The sequence below is a fragment of the Branchiostoma lanceolatum genome, chromosome 1, assembly GCF_035083965.1.
Source record: "Branchiostoma lanceolatum isolate klBraLanc5 chromosome 1, klBraLanc5.hap2, whole genome shotgun sequence".
Lineage (NCBI taxonomy): Eukaryota > Metazoa > Chordata > Leptocardii > Amphioxiformes > Branchiostomatidae > Branchiostoma > Branchiostoma lanceolatum.
The window spans coordinates 11,763,566-11,789,038 of record NC_089722.1 but is presented as its reverse complement, the minus strand read 5'-3'; the positions used below and the strand labels follow the sequence as shown (position 1 = coordinate 11,789,038).

General features: G+C 41.5%; 1 protein-coding gene across 3 annotated transcripts; it reads left to right on the top strand.

The window, feature by feature from the left end:
• The first annotated feature begins 22 nt into the window (after positions 1 to 22).
• Positions 23 to 25,372, top strand: LOC136434518 (epithelial cell-transforming sequence 2 oncogene-like). Of its 3 annotated transcripts, none has more exons than XM_066427366.1 (20): positions 23 to 661; positions 2,608 to 2,646; positions 3,391 to 3,493; positions 4,292 to 4,327; positions 4,648 to 4,887; positions 5,255 to 5,392; positions 5,958 to 6,084; positions 6,898 to 7,139; positions 7,886 to 8,025; positions 11,617 to 11,761; positions 17,361 to 17,529; positions 18,047 to 18,265; positions 18,775 to 18,957; positions 19,656 to 19,806; positions 20,422 to 20,572; positions 20,870 to 21,015; positions 22,112 to 22,328; positions 22,882 to 23,112; positions 23,758 to 23,912; positions 24,564 to 25,372. In XM_066427366.1, the coding sequence occupies exons 1-20, from the start codon at positions 492 to 494 to the stop codon at positions 24,865 to 24,867; spliced, it is 3,306 nt and encodes a 1,101-aa protein (XP_066283463.1). In that variant the 5' UTR covers positions 23 to 491; the 3' UTR covers positions 24,868 to 25,372. The 3 variants fall into 3 exon arrangements, with proteins under 3 accessions (XP_066283463.1, XP_066283473.1, XP_066283482.1); XM_066427376.1 differs by lacking the exon at positions 2,608 to 2,646 and adding an exon at positions 917 to 937; XM_066427385.1 differs by lacking the exon at positions 2,608 to 2,646 and having other exon boundaries at positions 24 to 661.
• The last annotated feature ends 101 nt before the right edge of the window (positions 25,373 to 25,473 follow it).

The window sequence follows — 25,473 nt, the reverse complement described above, 5'->3', positions numbered from 1 at the left end:
AATTAAGACGGTTCAATTTTTTGGTCGAAAAACAATACATAGTTATTCTTCTATTTTCAATGTCAATGTACTAACTGTTATCCTTGCAATTTTCAAACTGAGAAGTATGCCAAGACTGGATTTGACGAGACTGTTATGTAGAGCGTCCATTGCCATGGTAACGGGGCGGTTCAGACGCGGTATCTAGGGGAGGGGAACGAACATGGCGGCCCATTGAAAGAAACTGTGAGGATTGACAGGTGCTACATTAAGGGTGATGATGATCCCGCCGGCGGGGTTTGTTTGTTGAAGTTGTGATCCAAACGCTTGTGTACGTTTCAAACCGCCGGATAGATTCCAACAACTCCGAATAAGAGTGAGATCTTCTACTGTTTCAAGCTCTGCGGACCGTCTTGAGAAAAAGACCGGCGGAAAGTGAAAGTTTTGCCGGATCTATATCTTCAAGTCGCCTGCAGCATTTTCTCAACTTCGTGACCACTTGGTCTAAAGACATGAGCAGCCACTGGCGGAGAAGCATGGGGACCCGGACCCCGAGTCCACCGGGCAAGAAGATGGCCAAAGTCACCCCGACCCCGCGACCCAGTAGCGCCATGAGTTGGAGCGGACGGCCCTCCAGTCCGCTGAGAAAAAGCCCCACACCTCGCGATCATGTCGGATACAAGTAAGATATCTTTGTTGTTCTCATAGTTGACATTTAAATTAGTCAGGACGTATCTGTGCTCAACAAATCTTTGACGTAGTTACGTAACTTATGTTACCTGTACGTGCCATAAAGGTGTACATGGTGCTCAAACTCAAAGAAAGGTGTTAATTAGTTGACACTCCTTTAATATCTTCTGTCTTTTTCAAACTTCTTCAAATGTTAGCAATTTTCATTGACGATTTCTGTTGTTTGTTCAATATTGCGACTCCATAGGACAACGAAATACAGGCCAGGGTAGGTCCTCTGATATACTTAAATTGGTTGATAGGTTTGTCTTAGTGGCTAGACTAGCTTATTAAATTTATCCTACACATTGGCTCACCTGGAGCTCCATTTTGTGGCAACCCTTACTTGAGTCTTTGATGCATTGTTGTAATGCCTTTCCGAATCCCTTACATACAGATTGAATGATGAATGTACAGGAAAGTATCTTCATAATGGTATTTCAACCTTTTGAATAATTCATCACTACATGTATATCTGTCACTGGCACTCTGTTATGTGCACAAAAGTGTAGTGAAAATTCCCTTTGGGATAAGAAGTTGTACTAGTAACATGATTGATCTCACAAGGGTCATTTTAAATCCGTTAAGACACTGCGGCTTTGGAACATCTTAGAATAAATCGTTAAAGTCTACGTCTTATAGTTTGATTTGTTACTTGTTGTACGTTCAGGTTAGACATGTCAATTAAAAGAATATGCTCCCCGTTATATCATGGAATCTTTCCCTAAATCATAGCCTTGATAGTTGTAGAGGTATATGACTCTATACTTTATGAAATTTTTCAAATATGAAGTCTCCTTTTAAATCTAAAGGGACCTCTTTCACTGTTACCATGCCACCAGTACACAGCAGGGTACAGGTGCAACCTGTTAACCTGGATTCAAAAAGGTCATAATTTACATAATTATACACCTGATTATTCACCTGTCAGCATCGGAACAAGACAAAAGATTCCAGGTGCTAATTCACATTCTCTTGTAAGCATACATTGGAGTTTGTTTTTGAGTATATTTGCAAAAAAATCAGGTGCTTTTGAAATAACAGTTCAATTGATGTAGCCCTGTGCAACCAAAAATTTGAGACTGGTCCCTCTTTTGCTTGATACAATGTATCAACCAAAATACTTATATGATTCTAAAAATATACACCCTTATGCAGCACCACAGTACCATACTTAATGTGCGAATTAAGTGTAGAGAATATTGATAATTTGTGTTTCAGGATTACAGTCCAATCTATCTTTCATAGTAGGTTAGAAAATTATGTTTGAATTGGGGCAAATCTTAGCATAAAGAGACCTTTAACCGTACAGTATCTGGGCTGTTACGGCAAACATTTCATCTGTACAATGTAGAAGTATTTCTTACTCAAACAAGCTAATCACATTAATTACTTAGCAACCTTAGACCTTTTATATGTGTACTGACTGATTCTGCATGGGTGTCATGTTTGCACAAGTTGTTGACCCATGTGAGCGTTACTGGTTACCATAGTGATGAATCCACTTAACCATGTTTTGATTGTACCATTTTCTAGGGTGGAAAAACCGTTACTTGCAATACTTTATATCTGAGACATGCAGAAAATGTCATGTTGATTTATTCAGTTTTTTAGTTTCTTTTGGACGAATAGAATTAATTAAGTAAATGTTACACTGATTAGGTACAGCCCTAAGTTTAATTGACCATAAAATTAATTGACACTAATTGGCCTTTTTTTCAAAAACCAGAGATAAAAAGGAACAAGATATAGAGAAGAGAAGGCACAGTTCAGATCTTTGTTTAGAATTTGTTTCACCAATTACCCTAAAGCTGCAATAGTAAGTAAGTAAGTATGTATCATAAATTTCAATTGACAAAGAGTCAGAGGTACAATTGTTTATTCCCTTTGATACAATAGACTACAAGAAGGAGTCAAGAAGTCTAAAACAAAGTCTGGGTATGTCAATCCAACTCTTAGCAGGTGGAAGACTTACTGGGATATGTAGGTGTATAACATATTTGATGCCTAACACAAGGGGAATGGTACCTAAAACATTTTGTTTTGGGTTGCCTAGAAGGATGCTAAACAGTAACAATGTTGTGACATGCATGCTACAGAACATAAGAACTTAACCTTCTCCCTGCTGCCTAACTCTGCTAACCAATAGGGAATGGTTTCCAAATGGCTACTTCAGTGTGGTAAAAGTTAAAGAAGGGATAATGTTGAAGGAATTTGCAATTTGCAAATTTCAATGGTACCATGATCTCCAACCCAACATCCCCCAGTGCAATGTACTCCTGTACATCTAAACTGTGCATACCTGGGGGGTGCTGCACTAGAGATCTCTCAAACCTGCATCACTGTTCTTAAAAGTTATGAAACCTGGGGGATTAATGTTAATGGTCACTGTAACTGTATATATGTTTAGGAATGAATGATATCTATTTTCAATGTAATGTATAAACTGGACATTCTTAGGTTTCTGTGAATTTCCAGACATTTCAGTTGCTGTCTGGTATCCTTCTAAGTGATCTAGTGATTCACTAGATTCAAGTTTGAAACACTGAAGCAGGATGCCAGACGGCATCTGAAACATCTGTAAGTCAGAGAAACCTTGTACAGATTGCATTTAAGAAATGCATATTCATTCCTTTTGTTTGTATAAGGGATAACTTTGTGTTGTTTTGATGTCCTTCCCAGACCCAAGTCAGTAATCATCCATCCAGAGGCCTACACCACAGACAGGATGATGACACTGAAGAGTGCATACACACCCATGGTGCACAGGCCATCCAATCACACGGTCCGTCTCATTTCAACTTCTTGAACTGCTTCCGCCAATGAGGTTTTGTTTTACTAGCCCAACTTGTTTGAATAGATATTATTGTTGATTAGTTGGTTAGGTCATTTATTAATTAGTTATCAAGGTAGGTAATAAAGGTTATGAATAGATTTTACATGTATGACTTAAAGTGGATTTTTAGGCGTACACGTGTAGGAATGAAATGTGGTGTTTTTGGTTACCCGACCGACCTTAGCAAAAACCTGCCGACCCTAGCCTTTTGATGGGGGGGGGGGGGGGGAGGGGTCGACCGCTGGCATAGAATTTTAGATCTGTAATCTGAAGGATGAAAATATTGTAGCATCGTTTTTCAATATGTTTTCCTTGTTAATGTTACAATGGAAAATTGCACAATGCATATCAGCATATGATTAAGATATGATGAAAATACCAGTGTCATAGACTACCGGTAAGTGCATTTCAGTTTCACATCGTTAAACAGTATTTGTTGGATCAAACTCCTATCTTCTTCAGATCAGTTGAGCAGACATGTTCACCCTGTGTCACTTGTGTCACTTGTGTATTGTTTGCTCAAAGTCTATGATTAATGCTTGATATGTGCAAAATAAATAGACTTAACTGATAGCCTTTGTACTCTTCCGCCCCCAATTATTATCACAAATACAATTGTAACAATGCCATTTCTTGTGTCGCATAGAAGAATGTTTGCAAATAATTATTCATCACTTTGTTAACTCTATTCCTGGAATGCATGTGGAATAGAAATTTGACTCTTCAAAACCCTTTCTACTATTGCAGATATTCAAAGAGAGAAAAGACCTCATCTGTAACTGGGTAAGACATTATGGTTGCTATTGTCATTTGTCATTGTCATTTGTTTTGCATAGTTGATCCTGAACACCTTTTCATGTTAGCTACTGATTATAGATCAGGCTTTGACGAGGGAGTCTTAAATTATAACAATTCTCTCTTCACTGGGGATTATTAAGCTTGCAATTACGGATAAAGAGACAGTGATACTTACTCAATAGGCCCTGTCCTTGGTGCTGAAGAACCCCTAACAAGTGATAAGACAACTGTTAGTTTAAAGTTGTTGCATTATTGCTAGAACTTTATTTGCTGTATACCTAACATCACTATTACTGATCTTGTAGTTTGATGTGTGGACTGATGCGCAGAGGAAGAAGTTTCTCGCCACCATCCTGCTGAAATGCACGCGCTCCCAGCTGCTCTTCATCCGCGACTGGTTCGTACAGGAGGTTCCCGTAGAGAGGATGGACTTCACCACCGTCCTGCCGCGCTTCCTCTCCATGTACATCTTCTCGTTCCTCGACCCTCGTAGCATGTGTCGAGCTGCGGGTGTGTCCTGGCACTGGAAGTTTCTTACTGAACAGGTACTGTGGTCTTGATTCTTAACCTTTGCCAAGAAGGTTATGTTTTTGGTAGTGATTGTTTGTTTGTTTGTATGTACATGTATGTATGCTTATTTATTTGTATGATATTGATTGATATTCATTGTCATGGCATTATTTTATATGTGAATGTTCTACTGTATGTTAGATGGCACTTCAGCGTCACTGCCTGGGTGACATGTGTATTGCTATGTTGCTATTTCAATAGAATAAGATGTACTTTTTTATTTTATCGCATATTTATATATTCTGTATGTTGTGTAAACTGAGCATGGTTCCACTTTTTTTATTCTTGTTCCCAGGATTCTTTGTGTAACTCATTGATTGTTTTATTTGTTCTTGTTCCCAGGACCCCCTGTGGATCCCCAAGTGTGTGAAGTATGGCTGGTTCCTGCCTTACACACCCAGTGAGAGGGAGTATGGCTGCTGGAAGTACCACTACATTGCCTGCACCAAAACACTGGACACCGTGGTCAAAAATAAACCTGTGAGTATAGTTTGGTAAAATCTTTCAGGGATATCAAATTATATGTAATTGTTTCCTCTTTATTACGTACATAAGCTGGTAGCACATTTTTTTGTTGATTTGAAAGAGATGAAGATTTATGACTTGAAAGGCATACATCAGAAGCCAAAGAAATATGTCTGTATGAAGATTAACTGTAGAAACATTTTAAACAAGAAGATTTTGATTGTCAGATAAAGGCTCAATGCAGCCCAACTATTAGCAAACATAAAAATTCCACACGTAAATTTACAGCAGATTAGGCAAAGACTTTTACAGAAAAACATGAACTGATGAAGGACAACTAAAGAAAAACTTCTGTATCTTTGTCTGCATCTGTAAGGCCGGTATAATCACCCTTCAGTGTAACACACTAGCTTTCCAGTCACACAAAGATGCCTGACGATTTGCAATTTTTTGTCTGTTTTTCAAAGTGTTATTACAATATATAGGTGTCAACCATACACAGTCCTGATTTGGTGGATACAAATTCAAAATTGCTTTTGATTGTTTGACATCACCTACTTTGCATATCCCTTGCTTGCAGTCGGACCACTACAACAGTTTCGGCTTTGGTGTGTCAGAAGATGCCAGGGAGAAAGAGATACAGAAGGACAATGAGAAGGCAAAAAGGAGAAAAACACGGAAATACCTTCCATCAGGAGGGAACTTCAGTGAGTAGACCTTCTAGATATTGTTGTAGTATCCAGTATTTGATTACTAGTATACTGCTACTGGGGTCCCCGACACAGGGGACTGAAATTATCATCATTTTACTATGATTTTAAGCTGAGAAGATATACTTTGCAAATCATTTTTTACAGTTTCAAAATAGCTCATCCAAGCTCTTGATACCCTTTTACTGCAACCTACGGAATTCTACACACGCTTTATTGTAATGTTGTGTCTTTCCAATATATTTAGCATTTATATGTACTACTGGAATTCAGAAACAGTCTTTTGCCTTCTAAATTCCACTAACTCCATTGTTGGTGCTCCATGCTCACATTTTTGGGAGAGTTGTCTCACCTCATCAGGTATTTAATAATCTGTCATCATCTCTTCTTTGCTCCTCATATTTCCTTATGTCTCTTTATCATTGTACGTACAATACAGACATTTCACTTTTCTACCATTGTGCTAAGTCTATACGAAACATGCTTCGCTTTTGATGATATCAATCCTGTTAAAATGGTCTTCCAAAGGGACTGTAATTTTGTTAAGTATGAAAAATAGTAATAGATAGAAAAAAAGTGGAATTCTCAAATTCAAGCAAGGCATGTGACAAATGTTGTCTCTGCAACATCCTTTCAATATCTTATAGGGTTATCAAAGTGTAATTGATTGAAAAAAGGCACTTACTTTTACCATAGTCTTCTCCATTAAGCACATCCTTAGGTTATATATTAAAATGGTAGGCTAGATCTAGGTGCATGTTATATACAATATATTTGCTAAAAATATTTTTGTCTTGTTTTCTTTTTCAGAGGAAAAAGTTACCATTCGTCCCCCTTGGGCCCCCACAGACCCCAAACCTAGGGAATATGAGGAAGCCTATAAGGCCTTCCTTGCAGAGTATAACCCCAATGACCCCGACAGGGCAACCAAAGCGACACTTTTTGCCGATAAGTACGGAATTCCACGCCACAGTAGGTCCAAGACGGCACCGTCCAAGTTTGAATATGGTTTACAGTCATCGTGGAGGAAGCAGAGACACCGAGCGGTTACTGTATGTTTTACTCTGTGGGCTTAATTAATGATTCACAGGCATCAGGTGCTGATGCATGGCAGCTGTAGATTTTAGAACTACTGTAAATGCATGAAAGTTTGCAGTGGCTTAATGTTTTTGTGGTAACCTCCTCACCACAAACTCAAAACCACCGCAAAATGCTTGTTTTGTCTTTTTCCAGCCTACCACCTTGTTTCAATTGCAAACCAAAAACCACCAAAAGCACTAAATTTCCTCCCTTACCCCAAAAGTCAATCACCGCAAATTAAATGCATTTACAGTATTTTTGGCACAGGCCTTGCAGCTGACTGTGGTGACCCCTAGCTCTCTAAGTGTGGGCTGTGACAAAGTCTTTATAAGGTCATGCTCTTACTACAGGAAACATTTAGATACATAGCATTAGGTTTCTGAAAGCAACACAATATACTATGACTACAGTACTAGTCCTGTAAAAACTCTTGGTATAATTGGAACATTCCTGACCCTTTTTTCTTCTTTCCCTGCATTTTCTATGCTCCAAGTTTGGAAGGTAGGGCTCATACGGAATACTTGATGCAAATATGAAAGCCTTATCCGACTTTCTCAATGTATCATCATGACTTCTAAACTGTATTCTAAGCTCTAAGAAATATTTGGCAGTTTTCAAGTACATGTATAGGAAGGTTTAGATGAGATGTGTCATGGTGCTAGGTGTGAGGATTTTTTAGTCATAACTCAATTTCCATATTTTTTTGCTACATTTTCAGTCTGGAGAGGAGCTTGACCTTAGAAGAGAGTCCCAGGCGATGACCTTGACTGAGAGTGTAGAAATGGAGAACTACAACAACACAGGGGGTTCCATAGAACAGGACTGGGAACCACCCACGGGCAAGGAGATGCACAAAAGGTGAGAACACTGCCGCTGGTCATTTCTGATATTTGTGCTGTGTTGTGTTGGGAAGGTCCATTATATAGTTGTTAGTGGGAACATCCATTGTTTAGTTGTTAGTGGGAACGTCCATTATACAGCTGTAAGTGGGAACGTCCATTATATACAGTCAAACCTGTATTAGCGGTCACCTTTGCATAGCGGCCACCTGCCCATAGTGGTCACTTTTTGTCGGTCCCTTGGATTTTTCCCATTGACATAAGCATTAAGAATTAGGCTATAGCGGCCACCTGTCCAACGCGGTCGCGGCCAGACGATTTTCGGTCCCGCGAGTACAGTAACACTGCCGATAACGGCCAATGTGCGCCGGTGGAAGCCGCATCGCCACCGCACGCCGGGTTCAAAATCTTCATTTTCTAATGCAGTTATCAAGTTTATGTGAACTCAACTTGACAGGATAATAATAAAGAAAACAAGAATGTTTTATCTTCGTTAGATTATCCATGGTTTGACGCGCGCGAAGTCAAGTATTTCTTCACATGGCTTGCGTTTGTACATCGTAGAATATTTGACTATTTCTGTGCATTTGGATTGGACAAAGATGACGGTAGTTTTGGGAAAATACAACCCGCACATGTATCTGATGCGCTAAGTTGGCGAATTATTTCAATGTCGGCCCAATATTTCCGTTTTCCCCGGGAATTCATCCGAAAATGTGCCTAAACACGATTTTCAATATGGCGGAGCAGCATAAAGGTCATCGGACGACACCACTGTTGCGGAGGTATAGTGTGTTAAATTAATTTTGCTGCAAACTATCACTGAGGATAATTACTGAGCCAAAAGCTTCAAACTAAATATGGATAACATTACTATCTTGTAAAATTTGGGCTGTTGCAATTTTCTGAAAAGAAAAAAGCCCTCAAAAGAGCGACCTTCCTCTCATTACCCTATTAGCATAATGGTAGAAGCTGATCATGACAAGTAAACAACAACAGATTAGGAAAATTGTCGCCACGATCTTATGTTTAAAAACGGTCGAAAACGAACAGTAAGTGGCAACTGAGCAACATATATTTTGTTCTATACTAACTAGGGGGCATTTTGCTGCGAAGAACTTTGTTTCATATGATTAAAACTCGTTGGTGACGCGGTTGCCGGCAGCGAAGCAGTCGCGAAGGATCAAGAGTAGAGTATGGCGATGCTGGTCTGTTCAGACATGAAGCTCGAGCAAACCATGGATTTTGGAGTTGGCAGATACAATAATTCTTTTTTCAAGCCCATAATAGAAGTAAAAGAACAACAATCGAATTTCTAAAATGTGCCTTACCTATGTAATGTTTACATGTGTACTGTACGGTGAATAAATGTGCTCAGTGGGTACTGAAAACATGTGTCACTCGTGGTCAATTAATCAACATTTTCTCCATAGCGGCCACCTGTCCTTAGCGGCCAGTTTTGGCCAGTCCCTTGAGTGACCGCTATAGACAGGTTTGACTGTAGTTGTAAGTGGAAACGCAAAATATATAGTTGTTATTGGGAATGTCCATTAAATAGTTGTTAGTTGGAACGTAAATCATACAGTCGTTATTGGTAAGGTATATTACATGTATATATTAGTTAGTGGGAACGTCCATTGTTAAGTTGCTAGTGGGAACGTCCATTGTATAGTTGTTAGTGGGAGCACGCATTATAAAATTGTTATTGGGAATGTAAATTATATACTTGTTAGAGGGAACGGTTATTATATAGTTGTTATTCTGAACATCAAACAACTGTTCCCATCCTTAGTATGCTTTCTCTTGTTGAAATGAAGTAAATCAATCACAGGTATTCAATGAGTGCGGACGTGTTTTTGTAGCCCTCTTCTCTCACAGTTGTGTATGGTTCACAACATCTTCAGAACATCCAGTAAGTCAGCACCAAGGAAAGACATCATTGTTAGATACTCAGACTAGCTCTTGGTATAATCTATCAAATGTGTTAATGTGAGATTTGATACTGTTTATAGTGGATGGAGTAAAAAGGACCATGGTGGAATCTTTATTTCATTGTATGTTTTTAAGGCCATATGTTCCGACATCCCTATGTTCGGACACTCCTATGTTCTGATACCCCCTAATCCTAACCCTAACACTAACATATATAGGAGTCTTGGAATGTAGGGGCATGGGAAAATAGGGCTGTCCTCAATTTAAATGCAATGGTAGAGCCACAAACTGTGAAGGATTGAGAACATTCTCTTCCACAACATGTAAGTCAGCACCATGGACAGAGATCCTCACTTGTTCTTACCATTACTTAGCATCGAACAGCCTCCAGTTTAATAGACCGATCCCAAAGCCACGCCCCCTGTTCGATTTCGAACACCTCCGTCAAAAACAGGGTTTGACGGACCAAACATGGCCGCCGCGGCTACGTTGAAAATAATGCCACTGACTTCGGTTTAGCTTTTGTGACACTGAAACCCTTTCAAAGTGGGCCAAATAAGAATGCTATGTCTTCTTTGCTGAAGGCTGTATCCACCAGGCAGAGTTGTCTAAGGAGGGGGTAGATGTACTTGCAGTGAGAGCGTAATGTTTTCGGTCAATGTTAAAGTGGTATGCGCCGCATAGTTTTCCCTTGTCGGTGGGCATCAGCGCCCAGTTTCTGACAAGCAGTCGATGCACGTGTAAAACAGGGTCATATATCTGTGACAGGGTTCCCACTGTATTGACTGCATGTATAACAGCTGCATGGTATTTAGTAACTAAGAATTAAAATGCATCCTTTCACTTCCCTGTTCATTTTCAAGTTAACCAGTTTCACACACCAGTAACTGAAGAGACGAAACTCTGCGCTAGCGGACTTTGTAGTAGTCAGCATGTGGTACAAGATTCCTCTCCTTGAGTGCCCGATCTATTTTCTTTTTAAATTCGTTTTTGTTCTGAGCATGTATTCAACCAATACAGTGGAAAACCTGTCCCAGATATACGTACCCTACTTTACACATGCCATTTCTGCACCGCCAACACTGTTTTTGACGGAGGTGCTCTGAATAGAACAGGGGGTTCTTTGGGTCTTCTATTCGTTCGATATGGTGTTCGACAGGATCGGTCTATTTGGTAATTCCTGTAGGACTACCTCCCACACTTCAGCAATCTTTAACCCAAATGGCTTAATACCACATCTGGAAGGTAAAAATAAAGTTAGCAGCCATTGATGACCCCCTGGGGATTAACCCAATTCTGCAGAATTCTGGGAATTGGAGCCAAACTGGAGGCTGTTCATGGTAACCTCTGTGGTACACAAAAATAGCCTTTATCATTCACCCAGCCATGTAACATCATGTCCTCCATGTACTAACATATTAATTTCGAAAGGTCGCACACATCCGTCACCCTGTAAAAATGCGTCCAAAAATGTCTCGTCAACGTTCCCAGTTTAATGCACTCTTGCATATCTAAACTGTGCATAGCTGGGCGTGCTGCACTTGAGATCTCTCAAACACACCTTTTTTTACAGCAGCGGATATATGTAAGCCGGCGGAATGGGGTGGGATGGGGTAGTGGTTAGAAGTTAGAAATACACCACACTGATACTATAATTTTCTCTGGTGTTTTTTTCCAGCCTGTTCAGAAAGGACTTGTCTGGAGGAGGGCCGTACCCAGCGGTTTACAAGGGTGGGACAGACCTGGTCCCCCTGGGTAGGAACTACCCCAGCCATGCTAACCCACGGGTCATCTTCATCTCATCCCGGATACCAGCTGCAGAGGTGACCATCCTTTTTTCTTTCTTTCTTTCCTTTTTTTGAGGCTACCAACTAAAGTTTTGTCCATCCTTCTGCCCTGGATCCAAAAATCCCCCTGGCTGGCAATTCTAAATCCCCCCCCCCACAAAACCAAGGATTATCAGACACCTAAATCTTTGAAGAGCTATCATGAAGTAGAACTGCTAAGTCTTCTTTTTGCCCAATGTTCAAACATCTTTAAAGGAGAGCAGGAAAATATATCTCACAATCTCATAATGTTACACACCTAATTTATTGATCTTGGAATTCATTGGGTAGTCCCTTCAGTCAAGCTAGACCTATTTCAATGGGCACCAAATCACAAGTTGAAATATTGGAGTAAATGATACAATCATAAGTCTTGATACAATCAAACATCTATTGTTACAGGAACTCAGAATAGAAGACATCAACCATTTCACGTATCACATTGTTAATGTATCACAAGACATCTACTATTGATTCTACATTGTTGAATATTTTACACACAGCAGCCATTGTCCATCTACAACACATCAACATCTTGAAGAGATTAACAAATCAACGAAACTAAGGAACAGACAATGTACTTGTCTATATTGCCCATATTGGTGGTATATCCACCTATGGTTCCATCCTAAGTTTGGAGAGTTCATTTTCAACATTCATTGTGCAATTGAGCAATATTTCTACATAAATTCAGTAACAACCTACCTCTGATGCTATTTGGAGCTCTTTTACGATTCATAAGATAGAAGTGAAATTGTAATACAGAGACATGTACTTGCCCTAGTTGTCCATGAAGGTGGTATACCACTTGTGTATTGTCTCTATTGTTTCTGTCCTTTTTAGCTCTGTGATGGAGCTTCAGCTCTGATGGGAGCTACAGACTGTTTTTGCTTTGTTTCGTTGTGTGTTTGCACAAGGGAGCAGCTTAGGTTCCAAAGATACCTGTAGATTAGGAGCGTTCTAGCAGCTTTTTCAGGTACTGCAGGGTTACAGAAGGACATCTCCATGCTGATAATAGAGAGTGGTGTATATATATATATTGTCCATAGATGAGCTGTTTAACAGCTGTGGCGCAACGGTTAGAGTGTTGGACTCAGAACTAATAGGTCCCGGTTCGTAAAAAAATCAATTCAAAAATAGATGCACATTTACAGTAGTGTACATCAGTACATCAAGCAAGCTGACTTTCATTGACTTTGAAGAAAATCCATCAACCTTTCACTGACAGGTATGGAGGATGAGGTCTTTGATTATCTAGGTTGCTTACAGTATGATTAATGAACATCTCAACCTTTTCTGACAACAAGACGTACAAGCAAAGAGAGCCACATGGACAGGTAAAACTACAATGTGTCACACCAGGATGACTAACTGTATGAAGGTACACAATTACTGGATGCAATACTGGATAGATTTTATAAATGGTCAGACATCTCAGCTAGCATCCACTAGCTTTCGTTAGTGACAACATTCAATGAACACACAATCAGCTGACTTTTTGCAGGTGTGGTGAAATATGCAATGTGACAGTCACAGTTTTGCAAAACGATATCATAATTATGTAGACCCTATTTGGTACAGTTGGTACTTTTGGTCATAACTAGTACTGTAACAGACCCGACATCATGTCTTTTGAAGGATCACAGAAAATGAGGAAGGAGATGTTGATGTTATACACTTCACGTATGCATGAATATTTTTGGCATAAATGCTGGGCTATGATAATGAGCATGCCAAGTCGATATCAAAAGATATCAAAGAACATATCATAAGAAGACAATTTTTTTCTCATATAACTAGGAAATTGATTTGTACCCTAAATTTTGTCAGGCCTTGTCAGACACAAGGCTGCTACATACATCAACATCATAGCCATGAAAAGACAGCCATGCACTGTGATACATTGCCTTTGTCATGAAAAGTAATCATGCCCTCGTATCATATCTCAACATCTTGCAAAATCTATACAATGTTCCTGTATGATAATACTTTTGGCTTGTTTCTCATGCATAACTGTTCTTTACCAGTGTTCAGTTAGATTTCTACCCTGGCAATATTTTCAGTGCTCATCACAGCAGTTTGAGGCCATGGCCAGGTTGGTAGGGTATTTTTGTGTTATAGGTGGGCTGATCTGCCGATGTGTTTTGTACAGCACCTCCAATAGCCAGGTTAACAGGGGTATTGATGTGTTCTACGGTGGGCTGATCTGCCGGTGTGTTTTGTACAGCACCTCCCATGGCCAGGTTGACAGGGGTATTGCTGTGTTCTACGGTGGGCTGATCTGCCGGTGTGTTTTGTACAGCTCCTCCCATGGCCAGGTTGACAGGGGTATTGCTGTGTTCTGCGGTGGGCTGATCTGCCGGTGTGTTTTGTACAGCTCCTCCCATGGCCAGGTTGACAGGGGTATTGCTGTGTTCTACGGTGGGCTGATCTGCCGGTGTGTTTTGTACAGCACCTCCCATGGCCAGGTTGACAGGGGTATTGCCATGTTCTACAGTGGGCTGATCTGCCGGTGTGTTTTGTACAGCACCTCCAATAGCCAGGTTAACAGGGGTATTGATGTGTTCTACGGTGGGCTGATCTGCCGGTGTGTTTTGTACAGCTCCTCCCATGGCCAGGTTGACAGGGGTATAATTGCTGTGTTCTACAATAGGCTGATCTGCCGGTGTGTTTTGTACAGCACCTCCCATGGCCAGGTTGACTGGGGTATTGCCGTGTTCTACAGTGGACTGATCTGCCGGTGTGTTTTGTACAGCACCTCCCATGGCCAGGTTGACAGGGGTATTGCCATGTTCTACAGTGGGCTGATCTGCCGGTGTGTTTTGTACAGCTCCATGTGCAGCACCTCCCTGCATGTTTGGTGGCACACGTTGTTCATCCTGTGGATCGTCCCGGTTGCCCCGTATCATGGTGACAAGTGCAGTTACATGTAGTACCCGGTAGATAGCTGTCATGTTTTTCCAGATTCCCTTCCTCAAGTCTGAGGTACGGATGATACTTACAATCGGGTTGATTGCTGAGTTCAAAGTCATTAGCACAACCATTCCACGTGGTCCAGTTGGGAGTTGGCAGTACTTATTTTGGCAAATTGGGATGAGTACTAGAGGTAAAAACCAGAAGGTAAATGCAACCCCCACATGGATCAGTACTGTCTTTATCTTGTTCACTCTTTTCTGGCATTTTCTTTCTGCCTCATTTTGTGCCAGATTGTGAGGCTGATTCTGCCCTGTCCTGTTTTGTGTGGGATTGTTGCCTTGAAGTGGCTGGGCCCCTGCTGGCTGCCCAAACCTGTTCTTTTGATGTTGTTTTAGAGTGATAAATGCACTTATAGTTGTAAACAATGAAGTACAAGCCAGGAGTAGGATCATTACACCACAGAGAACTATGTAGGCAATGTGGAAAAAGTTTAAACAGTTTGGTGTAGGCATATTCAGACAGTTCCAACCCATACTAGGTGTAAGACCAAACAAGGTCAGCACGAGCCATGTAGAGATAATAGCTACACCTGCATTACGTTTAGCAGTGCCAGCATGGTTGTGGAAGTATGTGGGATACCTTACAGCAACATAGGAGTTAATTGACTGAAGCGCTAAAGCTGATGAAGACAGAACCTGACTAGTTATTGCTAGAGTTACAATGTTCATTCTTGTGTACATACTGGTCACTTCCATCTAGCCTACTATAGGATAGCACAGAAGAGCAATACCTGCAAGAATGTCCGCTGAGGCAATATTTGCCATGTAAAAGAGGTAAGCCTTGTGGAGTTCTCGGTTTCCGATGATTCCCCAGAGCACAGCAGCATTAGTGATGATAATGAAAGCTGCTGCCAGCCAACAGATGACAGTCATTACAGTCCCAAACTCTTTTAAGTACATGGAGCAGGTTTCTTCAGCCTGGTTGTAGGGCATAGTCTTGTTCTGCATGTGCCACAGGACACAGAGGAACCACCCAGTAAACTCGCGAACTGACGTCTCGTTAAACTCCAACGGAAGGACAGAGCTGTTGTTGAACATGGTGGAGCTGATTCTGGTCAGACGCAGCCAAAAGTATAGACTTCAGCGGGATGTGAGATGACTGATGAGCAGTGGACCATCAGACAGGTGGTGATCACAAGAAGGCAGGAGGCAGAGTGTAGCTGCACCAAATCAAGAAGGCTGTCAGTTCTGCAAAGGTCAGGGAAATGTTACCACACACGTCATGTGTCCTTTTTGCATGTTGTCATTGGCAACAACACAAGAAACAGGTGATGATTGGATTTCTGGAACCTTTTCATAATGAGGTTCTGTTTCCATTGGCAACAGTGCGTCAATACTTTGATAAGGAAGAGTTCTAAAGTTCTAAAAGTCTATTCGGCTGTACAATTGGAAACTTGAGCAGCTAAAGTGTCAGATGATCAGATTACAAAGCTCAGAGATGCTCTCTTATGAGAAAGATTGTTTCTAAAGGACATATTCTTGTACTGCTTTGAAGATTGATATTATGGAAGAGTGCAGACTTGGTGTTGTGTTGTGGACATCACCTCAGTACTGTCAGGTCTCGCCGACTACGGTGGTACGGACACGTCGAACGAGCCAACACCATCACCAAAATGCAGTTGCCAGGCAACAGAGGTCGTGGAAGACCCAGGAAATCTTTGTTGAAGTGTATTAGGAAGGACATTAAGGTATGCGGCCTAACGAGTGTGAACCCCCTGAACAGATCTAGAGCTGCTTGGAAGCGCGGTGTGAAGACTAGCCGACTGCTGGCCACCCCCGTGTCAGGGACCCCAGCAGCAGTATAATCAAATAATGGATACTACACATACTATATAATGGATGCAGTAAACCTGTTGCTGTGTGAACCATGTTCCCTTAATTGTGTCTGTGCATCTTCAATTTTTTAGGCAAGCTGAAAATAAGTAATCCAACAAAGCTGAAATACTTATCATTTATAAGACCCCTTACTAAGTTGGTTTTATGTTTGAATCCCAAGCAGGCCTCAATATCTCCTTGGGAAAGGCACTTATAACCTATATCCTCACTCAACTTGTTGAAAATGAGTACATAGCTTCGGTTAGGGACATCCTCTTAGATGGCATGTAAAGCCGGAGGCCCTGTGTTTGAGGAAAGCCACGCCTTGGGCAGGTTAAAGAACCCATCACACTTAATAAAAAAGACCAGGGGTTCATCCTGGTGTGAGTGAAATCAAACCTTAATTACAGTTCGGTCTTACACAGCTAAATGCACTTACTATTCAAAACTGGTCTGTAATGCCTAATGACAGTTTACCAGTACCAGTCAAACCTCTGCAGGTTGGTTTTATGCAGCTACTGTACAAAACTGGTGTGTTACGCCTAAAGGTGGTTTACTGATTGTGTGAAAGAAACAAACAAAGAAACAAAAAAACAAGTAAACAAACAAACAGAACTGCCATCCCATAGAGGAGCTAATTTGAAAGCAACACCGTAAAAACTCCCTGGCATGTGTTAATGGCCCTGGGTGGGCGGGCACTTCCTGTACTCCCCACACTGTATGGAGATACGTGGGAGTTTCCAATGGTGAATGGTAACCAGGCTACTATATAGCGACCTTTCACTAACAGTCCTTTCCACCCTCAGGTATTGGTAGACGCTGTGCTGTTTGGCTGCATCCCCATCGTGTATGAGTTTGAGGGGACGACGCTGGTGTCGCTGTACGAGAGACTAGATGAGGCACTACAGGGACGACATGCCAAGAGCATCGGCCTGTTTGTGGATGGGGAGCCAGGAGAGGCAAATCTTGTCAAAGGTAAGATATTAAGTTTGCTTTGAGACAAGAGTTGGGTACATGGTACCGGTACAAAACCGGTATCTTTTGCTGGTCTGGTCTGAAAATCAGGGAACCTGTTTTTGAACCAATTAGAAAATGAATCTGTGTTTTTGGCACAAAGGCTCAATTTCAGGTTGCTCTATATGCAGTCAGCAACCAATTGCCAAAAGAGAAAAATGTGATACAAAGGAAGAAAATGTTGTCTGTTTTGTTACATATCCGTTTCCATTCTCCATATTAGTTGCTCAGGCATTAAAGAAGTTACAATGTATATCATTGCCTGATTCAATTTTGAACAGTATTTGTAGCACTGGCTACCTGTACTCATGTCTCTGTGAGTGCCGAGATTGAACTCACAACCTTTAACTGAATGAAAGGTGAACACTCTACTCACTTGGCCATTACACTCCACTCCACTCCATATACACATGATTATATGCTGTATTGTATTCTCATGCCCTCATCAAAAAAGCATCTTCTCCCCTTTTCTCCTTAGGTCACACACTGAAGCTACAAAGCCTGGTCAGGCCAGACATCCGGGAGTTCTTTGAGCGGCTGTGTAACAACACCATGCCTCCTAACCTGGGCGGCCATGTTGATCTCTTCCTGCCCCTGGGCGCCACTGACGCAGGGATGGAAGTCATCCTGCAACTGGGAATTCTGACCGGAATGCAGTTTTCCTCCCCAACCGGCATAGTCGGACAGTATGGACATGGTATGCGATTCCTTACCATTGGATTACTGTATCTGTATCTGTATAGCTGGTATAACTGCCCTTTGGCATAACTCAGCTGCTTCACAGGCACGCGGTGCATCAACAGCTGTACTGTCATAACTAACCTTATCTGGCTGCAAGCATTGTTTGAAGATATATGTATCTAGTGAGGATACCTCTAACGTGCAATTTGTACATCATGCATAGATATAGTCTGGACCTTTTCTTCTGTCTTCGAGTTACTGTAGATTTGTTTCCTTTTTGGTGACAATAGTGATTACACTCTTTTTGACAAGTTCAATGAATAGTGGACCATGGCTTAACGTCCCGTCCTAAAGACTGCGACCCTTTCCAGTAGCATGCATGTTGGGTAAGCAACAACAGCCTGAGGATTCAAACTTTCAACCTCTTGGTCCAGAAGCAGGGTCATTATCTACTGGACTATGTATGCCAAGGAAGATGAAATCATTATAGTAACATACAGTTTGTACAATGTCTGTTTTCTCCAGTTCAGTCTGAGTGGCTGGCCACCCCAGAGAACGTCCCTCCCCCGATGCTGTACTTCAACATGGACAAGCTGCTGGCCTGGGCCAGTATGGCAGACCTGGTACAGGAGGCCCTCCGAGTCACCTACAAACTCCTCAGAACTTACTTCAGTAACGCACACAGGGATCTGTGCTGCCAACTTACAGGTAGGAGCTTTTCCACCTTTTAGTTGCGACGTGTCTAAGCTACACATCTGACCGCATGTATTGATAACAAGCCAGCCTGGCTGTTATGTAACGGACATCTATTTCATGCAACTAATGCTTTAATGCTTTATAACAAAAATAGGCTGCTTCCAGTGGAAACTTAGTTGTCATTGATGCTGTTGCAACCTGTAGTTTCTTGTATTTTGTATTAGACGTGTTCACCACCGCTACTTCATACAAATGTATGACTTTTTCCTTGGCCAGGGAAGGGTGGTAATGTGCAAGCACAATGTTAAGAACCAAAATTGAGTGTTTGGAAACAGACATGCTATACATTTTTTGCAACATGAAAAACTAAATGGATTCACCAAATCTTCAGCCACTCTGACGGCCATCCTCAGAGTGAATGACCAGTTACATTGGACATGTGGACTTCTGGAGTCCAGTGCTGAATTTTGTAGTGTGAACTCATTTTCTTACCAGGAATATAAAATGTATATCATATTGATCTAATTCCAATCTTTCTTTGTTCAAAAAGAAGAACCGGGGACAGAACTATATTGAAAGCAAAACACACTTTTTTCTTTCGACTGTTAGGAATACAAATTGAATGTAAAAATAATGTATCACAAGTTACGAGAATATTCATCAATCATTGACTTGAAAAGGTAACGAGATACGCATATTTCTGTATCAAGGTCAATTGGTGTTTGATGTGCTGGACCTGGGAGACCTGAAGAGATTCCAGGACGTCATTTACACCATCCGGGAGGGGCTGGTTGCCATGCAAGTGGACGAAATCACCAAGCCACTGGAGTTTCTGGGCAGATATCTGTTGGACCGTGCAAGGTGAGGGGGGGGGGGGGGAGTAGGGGGTAGCCATGGAAGGCAGGGGAGGGGGATCTCAGATCTCAGGGGGAAACAAGGCAAAATCACCAAACCAATGGAGATTCGGGGCAGTTATCACCGCGAGAGATGTCTGGAGGCAAGACAGTCTTTCTCCACGGTGCTGAACAGTTGGCTGTAAGAGTGGAAAGGACTAAGACAGGTCTTACTGCCTATTGCTCCCACCTGAAAAGATTAATTCATTGGTAATTAAGGAAGATGTTGATATGTTTTCATCTTTTAATCTTGTTGATTTGTTTTGACCAAAGAAGATGTCTAGAATCTTGGGATAAATCTGGGTCAGATCTACAAATCATGTTACGGGTCAAAACTAAACCTAGGTAACTTAGTTCATATTTTTTTGAGAAGCTTCTATGCCATATCATCAGTATTCAGGAAATATGGAGGATGTGGGTGCTCTCTCGATGCCTTACATTAGCCATCTCTGTGCCTCTGTCAAACAAGTGTGTCCAACCCAATATTTTAAGTAATTTTTCCAGGCATTTGGCGGAGGTTGGCACTCTCCAATTACGTTTCTCTTTTAGTTGAATAATGCCCTCTGTTTGTTGTTTCTCCCAGCGGCAAGAAGACCGTGCACCCTACTGCCGGCAGGGCTCTGGAGGGAGGAGGAGATGCAGCAGACACCGTTGGCATGGAAACGCTCAGCTTGACCAACAGACCTGAAAAGGTTGAGAATGACACAATGTTGCAGTCAGCATTCAAACCTGTGGTGAGTGAAGTACCTGCACAGTGTCCTTTTGTCAATTGATAAAAGAAGTTTGGAATATCATTCGTACTCACTAACATACATGGGACACCTCCTTGAACATGTTTGTGGTGGTGGATCATTGCACAAGGCATGACTGTGACCGATAGAAAATGCAATATGTATGACTATTTAGCATGATTTTCCTGGCAAATGTCATCTCACAAACACAGTTGGAAACAGCTTGCTGACTGTTTCTCGGAATGCAAATGTTAGCATTACTTGCATGACCAATAAGGTGATAAATTTGCCATTTTACAGAGCACTGTAGCCCTGCAGGACCACCCTGACAAGAGGACCCAGGTCGCCCACGAGCTCCTGTCCAGCGAGGTCAGGTACTGCAAGCTGCTGCAGGCCATGAGAGACGTGTTTGTGATCCCACTCAGGAATGCACTGTCCTCTAACAAGTGAGTACAGTTTGTGATCCCACTCAGGAATGCACTGTCCTCTAACAAGTGAGTACAGTTTGTGATCCCACTCAGGAATGCACTGTCCTCTAACAAGTGAGTACAGTTTGTGATCCCACTCAGGAATGCACTGTCCTCTAACAAGTGAGTACAGTTTGTGATCCCACACAGGAATGCACTGTCCTCTAACAAGTGAGTACAGTTTGTGATCCCACTCAGGAATGCACTGTCCTCTAACAAGTGAGTACAGTTTGTGATCCCACTCAGGAATGCACTGTCCTCTAACAAGTGAGTACAGTTTGTGATCCCACTCAGGAATGCACTGTCCTCTAACAAGTGAGTACAGTTTGTGATCCCACTCAGGAATGCACTGTCCTCTAACAAGTGAGTACAGTTTGTGATCCCACTCAGGAATGCACTGTCCTCTAACAAGTGAGTACAGTTTGTGATCCCACTCAGGAATGCACTGTCCTCTAACAAGTGAGTACAGTTTGTGATCCCACTCAGGAATGCACTGTCCTCTAACAAGTGAGTACAGTTTGTGATCCCACTCAGGAATGCACTGTCCTCTAACAAGTGAGTACAGTTTGTGATCCCACTCAGGAATGCACTGTCCTGTAACAAGTGAGTACAGTTTGTGATCCCGCTCAGGAATGCACTGTGCTATCATAATGGTACCTGCTATAACAAAATGTGACAAATATCTTCTTTTATCCAAATAGCAAGTTTTAAATTGGTACATGTTGGTACCAGGGATGTCCCAGTGGCTCACTGGTAGTGGCCTCACAGTTGAGCTCCTGTTTCCAATTAATTGGTAACTTGGAGACCTGGTTCAAGTCCCAGGGTCAGGACATCTTGGTTGGGGCTGCATCATCTTTTTGTAGGGACGTAAAACAGGAGTCTCTTGTTTGATGAAGTGCCTCAAGTACATTGCAAGGGAAGGGTTAGCAACCCCTCCCTGTAAAAATATACCCTACTACTGAAACAGCAAGGAAACTTGCTGCTCTATGTGCTACTAGCCTCTGAACAATTTAAGTCTAATGATCAATATTGCTTCAGGTGTAAATAAACTCATTGCTCTTTTTTTACATCATAGAGCCATCATAAGTGCACCCAACATCCAAGACATCTTTGGGAACGCCCTGCAACTCCTCGAGTTGTCTAAGGAGTTGGTGGAAGATGTGAAGGGGAGGATCTCAGAATGGGGACCTCACCAGTGTCTGGGGGATGTCTTCTTCAAGTTCACAATCAAGCTGAAGGCATATTCCAATTACTTTAACAACTATGACCAGTCACTCAGATGTATAGAGAAGGTGTGTATATAGAATCACTGTAAAAGTGCTTTCTATGCATTTATTTGGAGATTCTCCCAGCATATCTATATATATATACTTTCCCTTTCTCTGTCACTGTTGTCTGTGGTCAAATACAGATTTTAGGAAACCCTTTCATTTCTAATGTATAGAGCAGAACCTGTTTTTCTGTGCCTCTGCCAAACAGTATAATAGTATTTACTGGTTTACCAGTCCTCATACTGCAAATGTGTTGAATTGTGTTTATGACCAGTACTTAACATGTAACTGTTAAGGCCACACCAATGTATTCCCTTGATTCTTGAAAATTTTAAAGTAAAGGTAAATAAGAAGACAGTGTGAAGGCAGAGACTGTCAAATGCCATATTATATGTAACTCTATTCACTCCCTTAAACTTAACGGACTTTAAGATAAAAACAACAGACTTTCTAACCAGACTATGTTTTATATTGATCTTCCATTTAAGCGTTAACTTTATTCTATCTATATATCTGGGAAAAAAACATGTTTTATCGGTAAGTCTTAACCTAGTGTTGCATACATCATTTCCAGTGTATAGAGCAGACCCCAGGTTTCCGTACCTACGTGCGGCGCTACAGTAAGACTCCGCAGATGAAGATGCTGTCTCTGCAGGAGATACTCCTGGCCCCGACGCGCCGCATCACAGAGTACATCACGCTTCTCTGGGAGCTGCACCACAAAACCACGCCCGACCACCCGGACAGGGAGGACATCACGTCTGCTATAGCCAACTTCAGGAAACTGGAGGAATACATCAAGGAGGTAGGCAGGGAGTTTGTGTTTCTTTGTATTATGTATCTGGTAAACTAGTGTCTCGAGTTGCAATAGTCAGTACAAGCTGGGTAAGACCAGACTGACTGATGTGATCTTACCCAGCTTCCACTACTATTCATTCATTCTTATTGGTAAGTACTTGTACTGTATGGTGGGTTCTTTGATGTGCTGGAGGTACCCTTTCCAGTAGCAACCATGTCGGGTGACCAACAAAGCCTGGGATTTGAACCCTGGATGTCCAGACTGAGTCAACTTGCTCAGCATTAGTGTTATATACGGTTATTCACTCAGAGACCAAGCAAGCTATTATTGATATTGTCTCCTGTAGATTGAATTGTAGTTGGTATGTTAATTGACTGCAGCTAACTAGACCTCTACATTCAGTTCCATCAAGGGTCGTGTACTTCCAAATTCCTCCTCTCACATATAGTCTCTCTAATTTGGTCTTCCCACTGTTTTCAAGGCCCCTCTGGGTATTTCTTTTTTAGATTCCAGACTGTAGTTAAATCTTTGTGTCCCTTGAGTCTGGAAATTTTAGGACATGGAGGAATCACCATGGCTAGTTTCTATGATTACGGAGTCTGTTTGAAAGATGAAGAAGTTTGAAAATGAATATTTTTCCTTCATCCCCAGTTGAAGGTAAAGTCGGAGCGTGACCGTCGGCTGATCGCCCTGCAGAAGAGGATCCTGCGCTGCCCGATGCTACTCGAGGCGAACAGGTTCCTCATCCGGGAGGAGGTCTTTGCTCATCTGAGACCTGCCAAGGACGAGGTGCAGCCAGAACTCAGGTGAGAGACCCTGAAAAGTCTGCAAACTTTTTACCATCAGTGCTCTAGGTCATAGAGTTTGGATATTCAAGAATGAGCATATGACAGGGTACAGCCAGAACTCAAGTGAGATACACAGAAAGAACACTGGTTACTATCAGATTTAGTGCTCTATTGACAGAAATTATCTTCAGGTAATCTCTAGTCTTAGTGTCTTGAATGTACATAAATTCAAACATTTGCAACGTGCAGAGGGTAAGGTGCACCTTGAACTCAGGTGTGAGACTAGGTTCTCTCTCTAGTTATTGCTTTGTTGTTAGGAGAAATTATCCTCAGGTTCTTAGAATAGGGTCTTGAATGTATACCTGCACACCTTTGAGCCTATTTGGACATGGTCCAGTTGGATTATTTCTTAATCCAAAACAGACAGCCATATCTACCTCAGACCAAGACTGATGCCCTCTGCCCCGCAAAAGACTAGGAAGATCAATTCATGACATTCAGGTTTTCATAGTAACCCTGTTTACAATCAAACATTTATATTGAAACTAAAAACATTATTTTTGTTAGAAACAATCATCACTAGCATCCATTTGTGTTAAAGTTGTCTGACCAAGTTGTAGGTAGCTGAGACTATCACCAATGAACTGTTATTATAATTGTCTTTTGCAGGATCTACCACCACATCCAGAACCTTGGGTTCTTCCTCTTCAACGATGCACTCGTTGTCACGGTCTTCACCACCAAACACTTTCCCTTCGAGCGCTGCGTGCAGGAAAACCACAACTTCTTCGCAAGCATCTCGCTGAACCGCATCCAGGTCAGCGATATCCCGGACTCCAAGTTTGTGAAAAACGCTTTCAAGATGGTGACTCCAAAGAGGAAATGGATTTGTGCAGCGGAAACGTACGAACTGAAGTTCAGCTGGATAACTGCCCTGGAGGATGCAATACAGGCTGCTATTGAGTTGGAATAGAATTTCAAGTTGTAGATTTGTTTTTCAAGAAAAGTATACTTTTTTTTAGTTTTTATATCAAATCCTTATGAAAAAGAGTGTGCCTAAACTTCAGATATCTTATCCAAATGCTGCTAGTCAAGAGTGAATAAATTTTCAAATCTTCTTTACTGAAAATTGTATCATTTTTAAGAATTCTTTCATGTTGCACCAATGTTATTCTATGTGTGGTACAGAGTACTTAGTTTGAATCCAAGATGATTACATACACATATCATAAGTGCATATTTCAGTCAGTATTTCTAGACTAGTGTATTTTGACACATATATGTAAATATATACACTTAAGGTATATATAGACTTGAACTTTCAAGGACTTTTGGTCTAGATTATTTAGCATTATTCAAAAGGCCATTTTGTCTTTTCCAATGTACCACAATCCAAGGAAAATATCTGTGTGTCTTTGAGGACTATGTGTGCAAATGCTGCTACTTGTGTGTTAATTAAAGATTTCACACCCACGTTCCTACAACGGTTTTGCACTCCATTTTTGGCGTGCATGCACTCACTATGCACAGACTACAAGATAGTGATCCAGATGTCATCATATCTTTTGCCGATAATCAT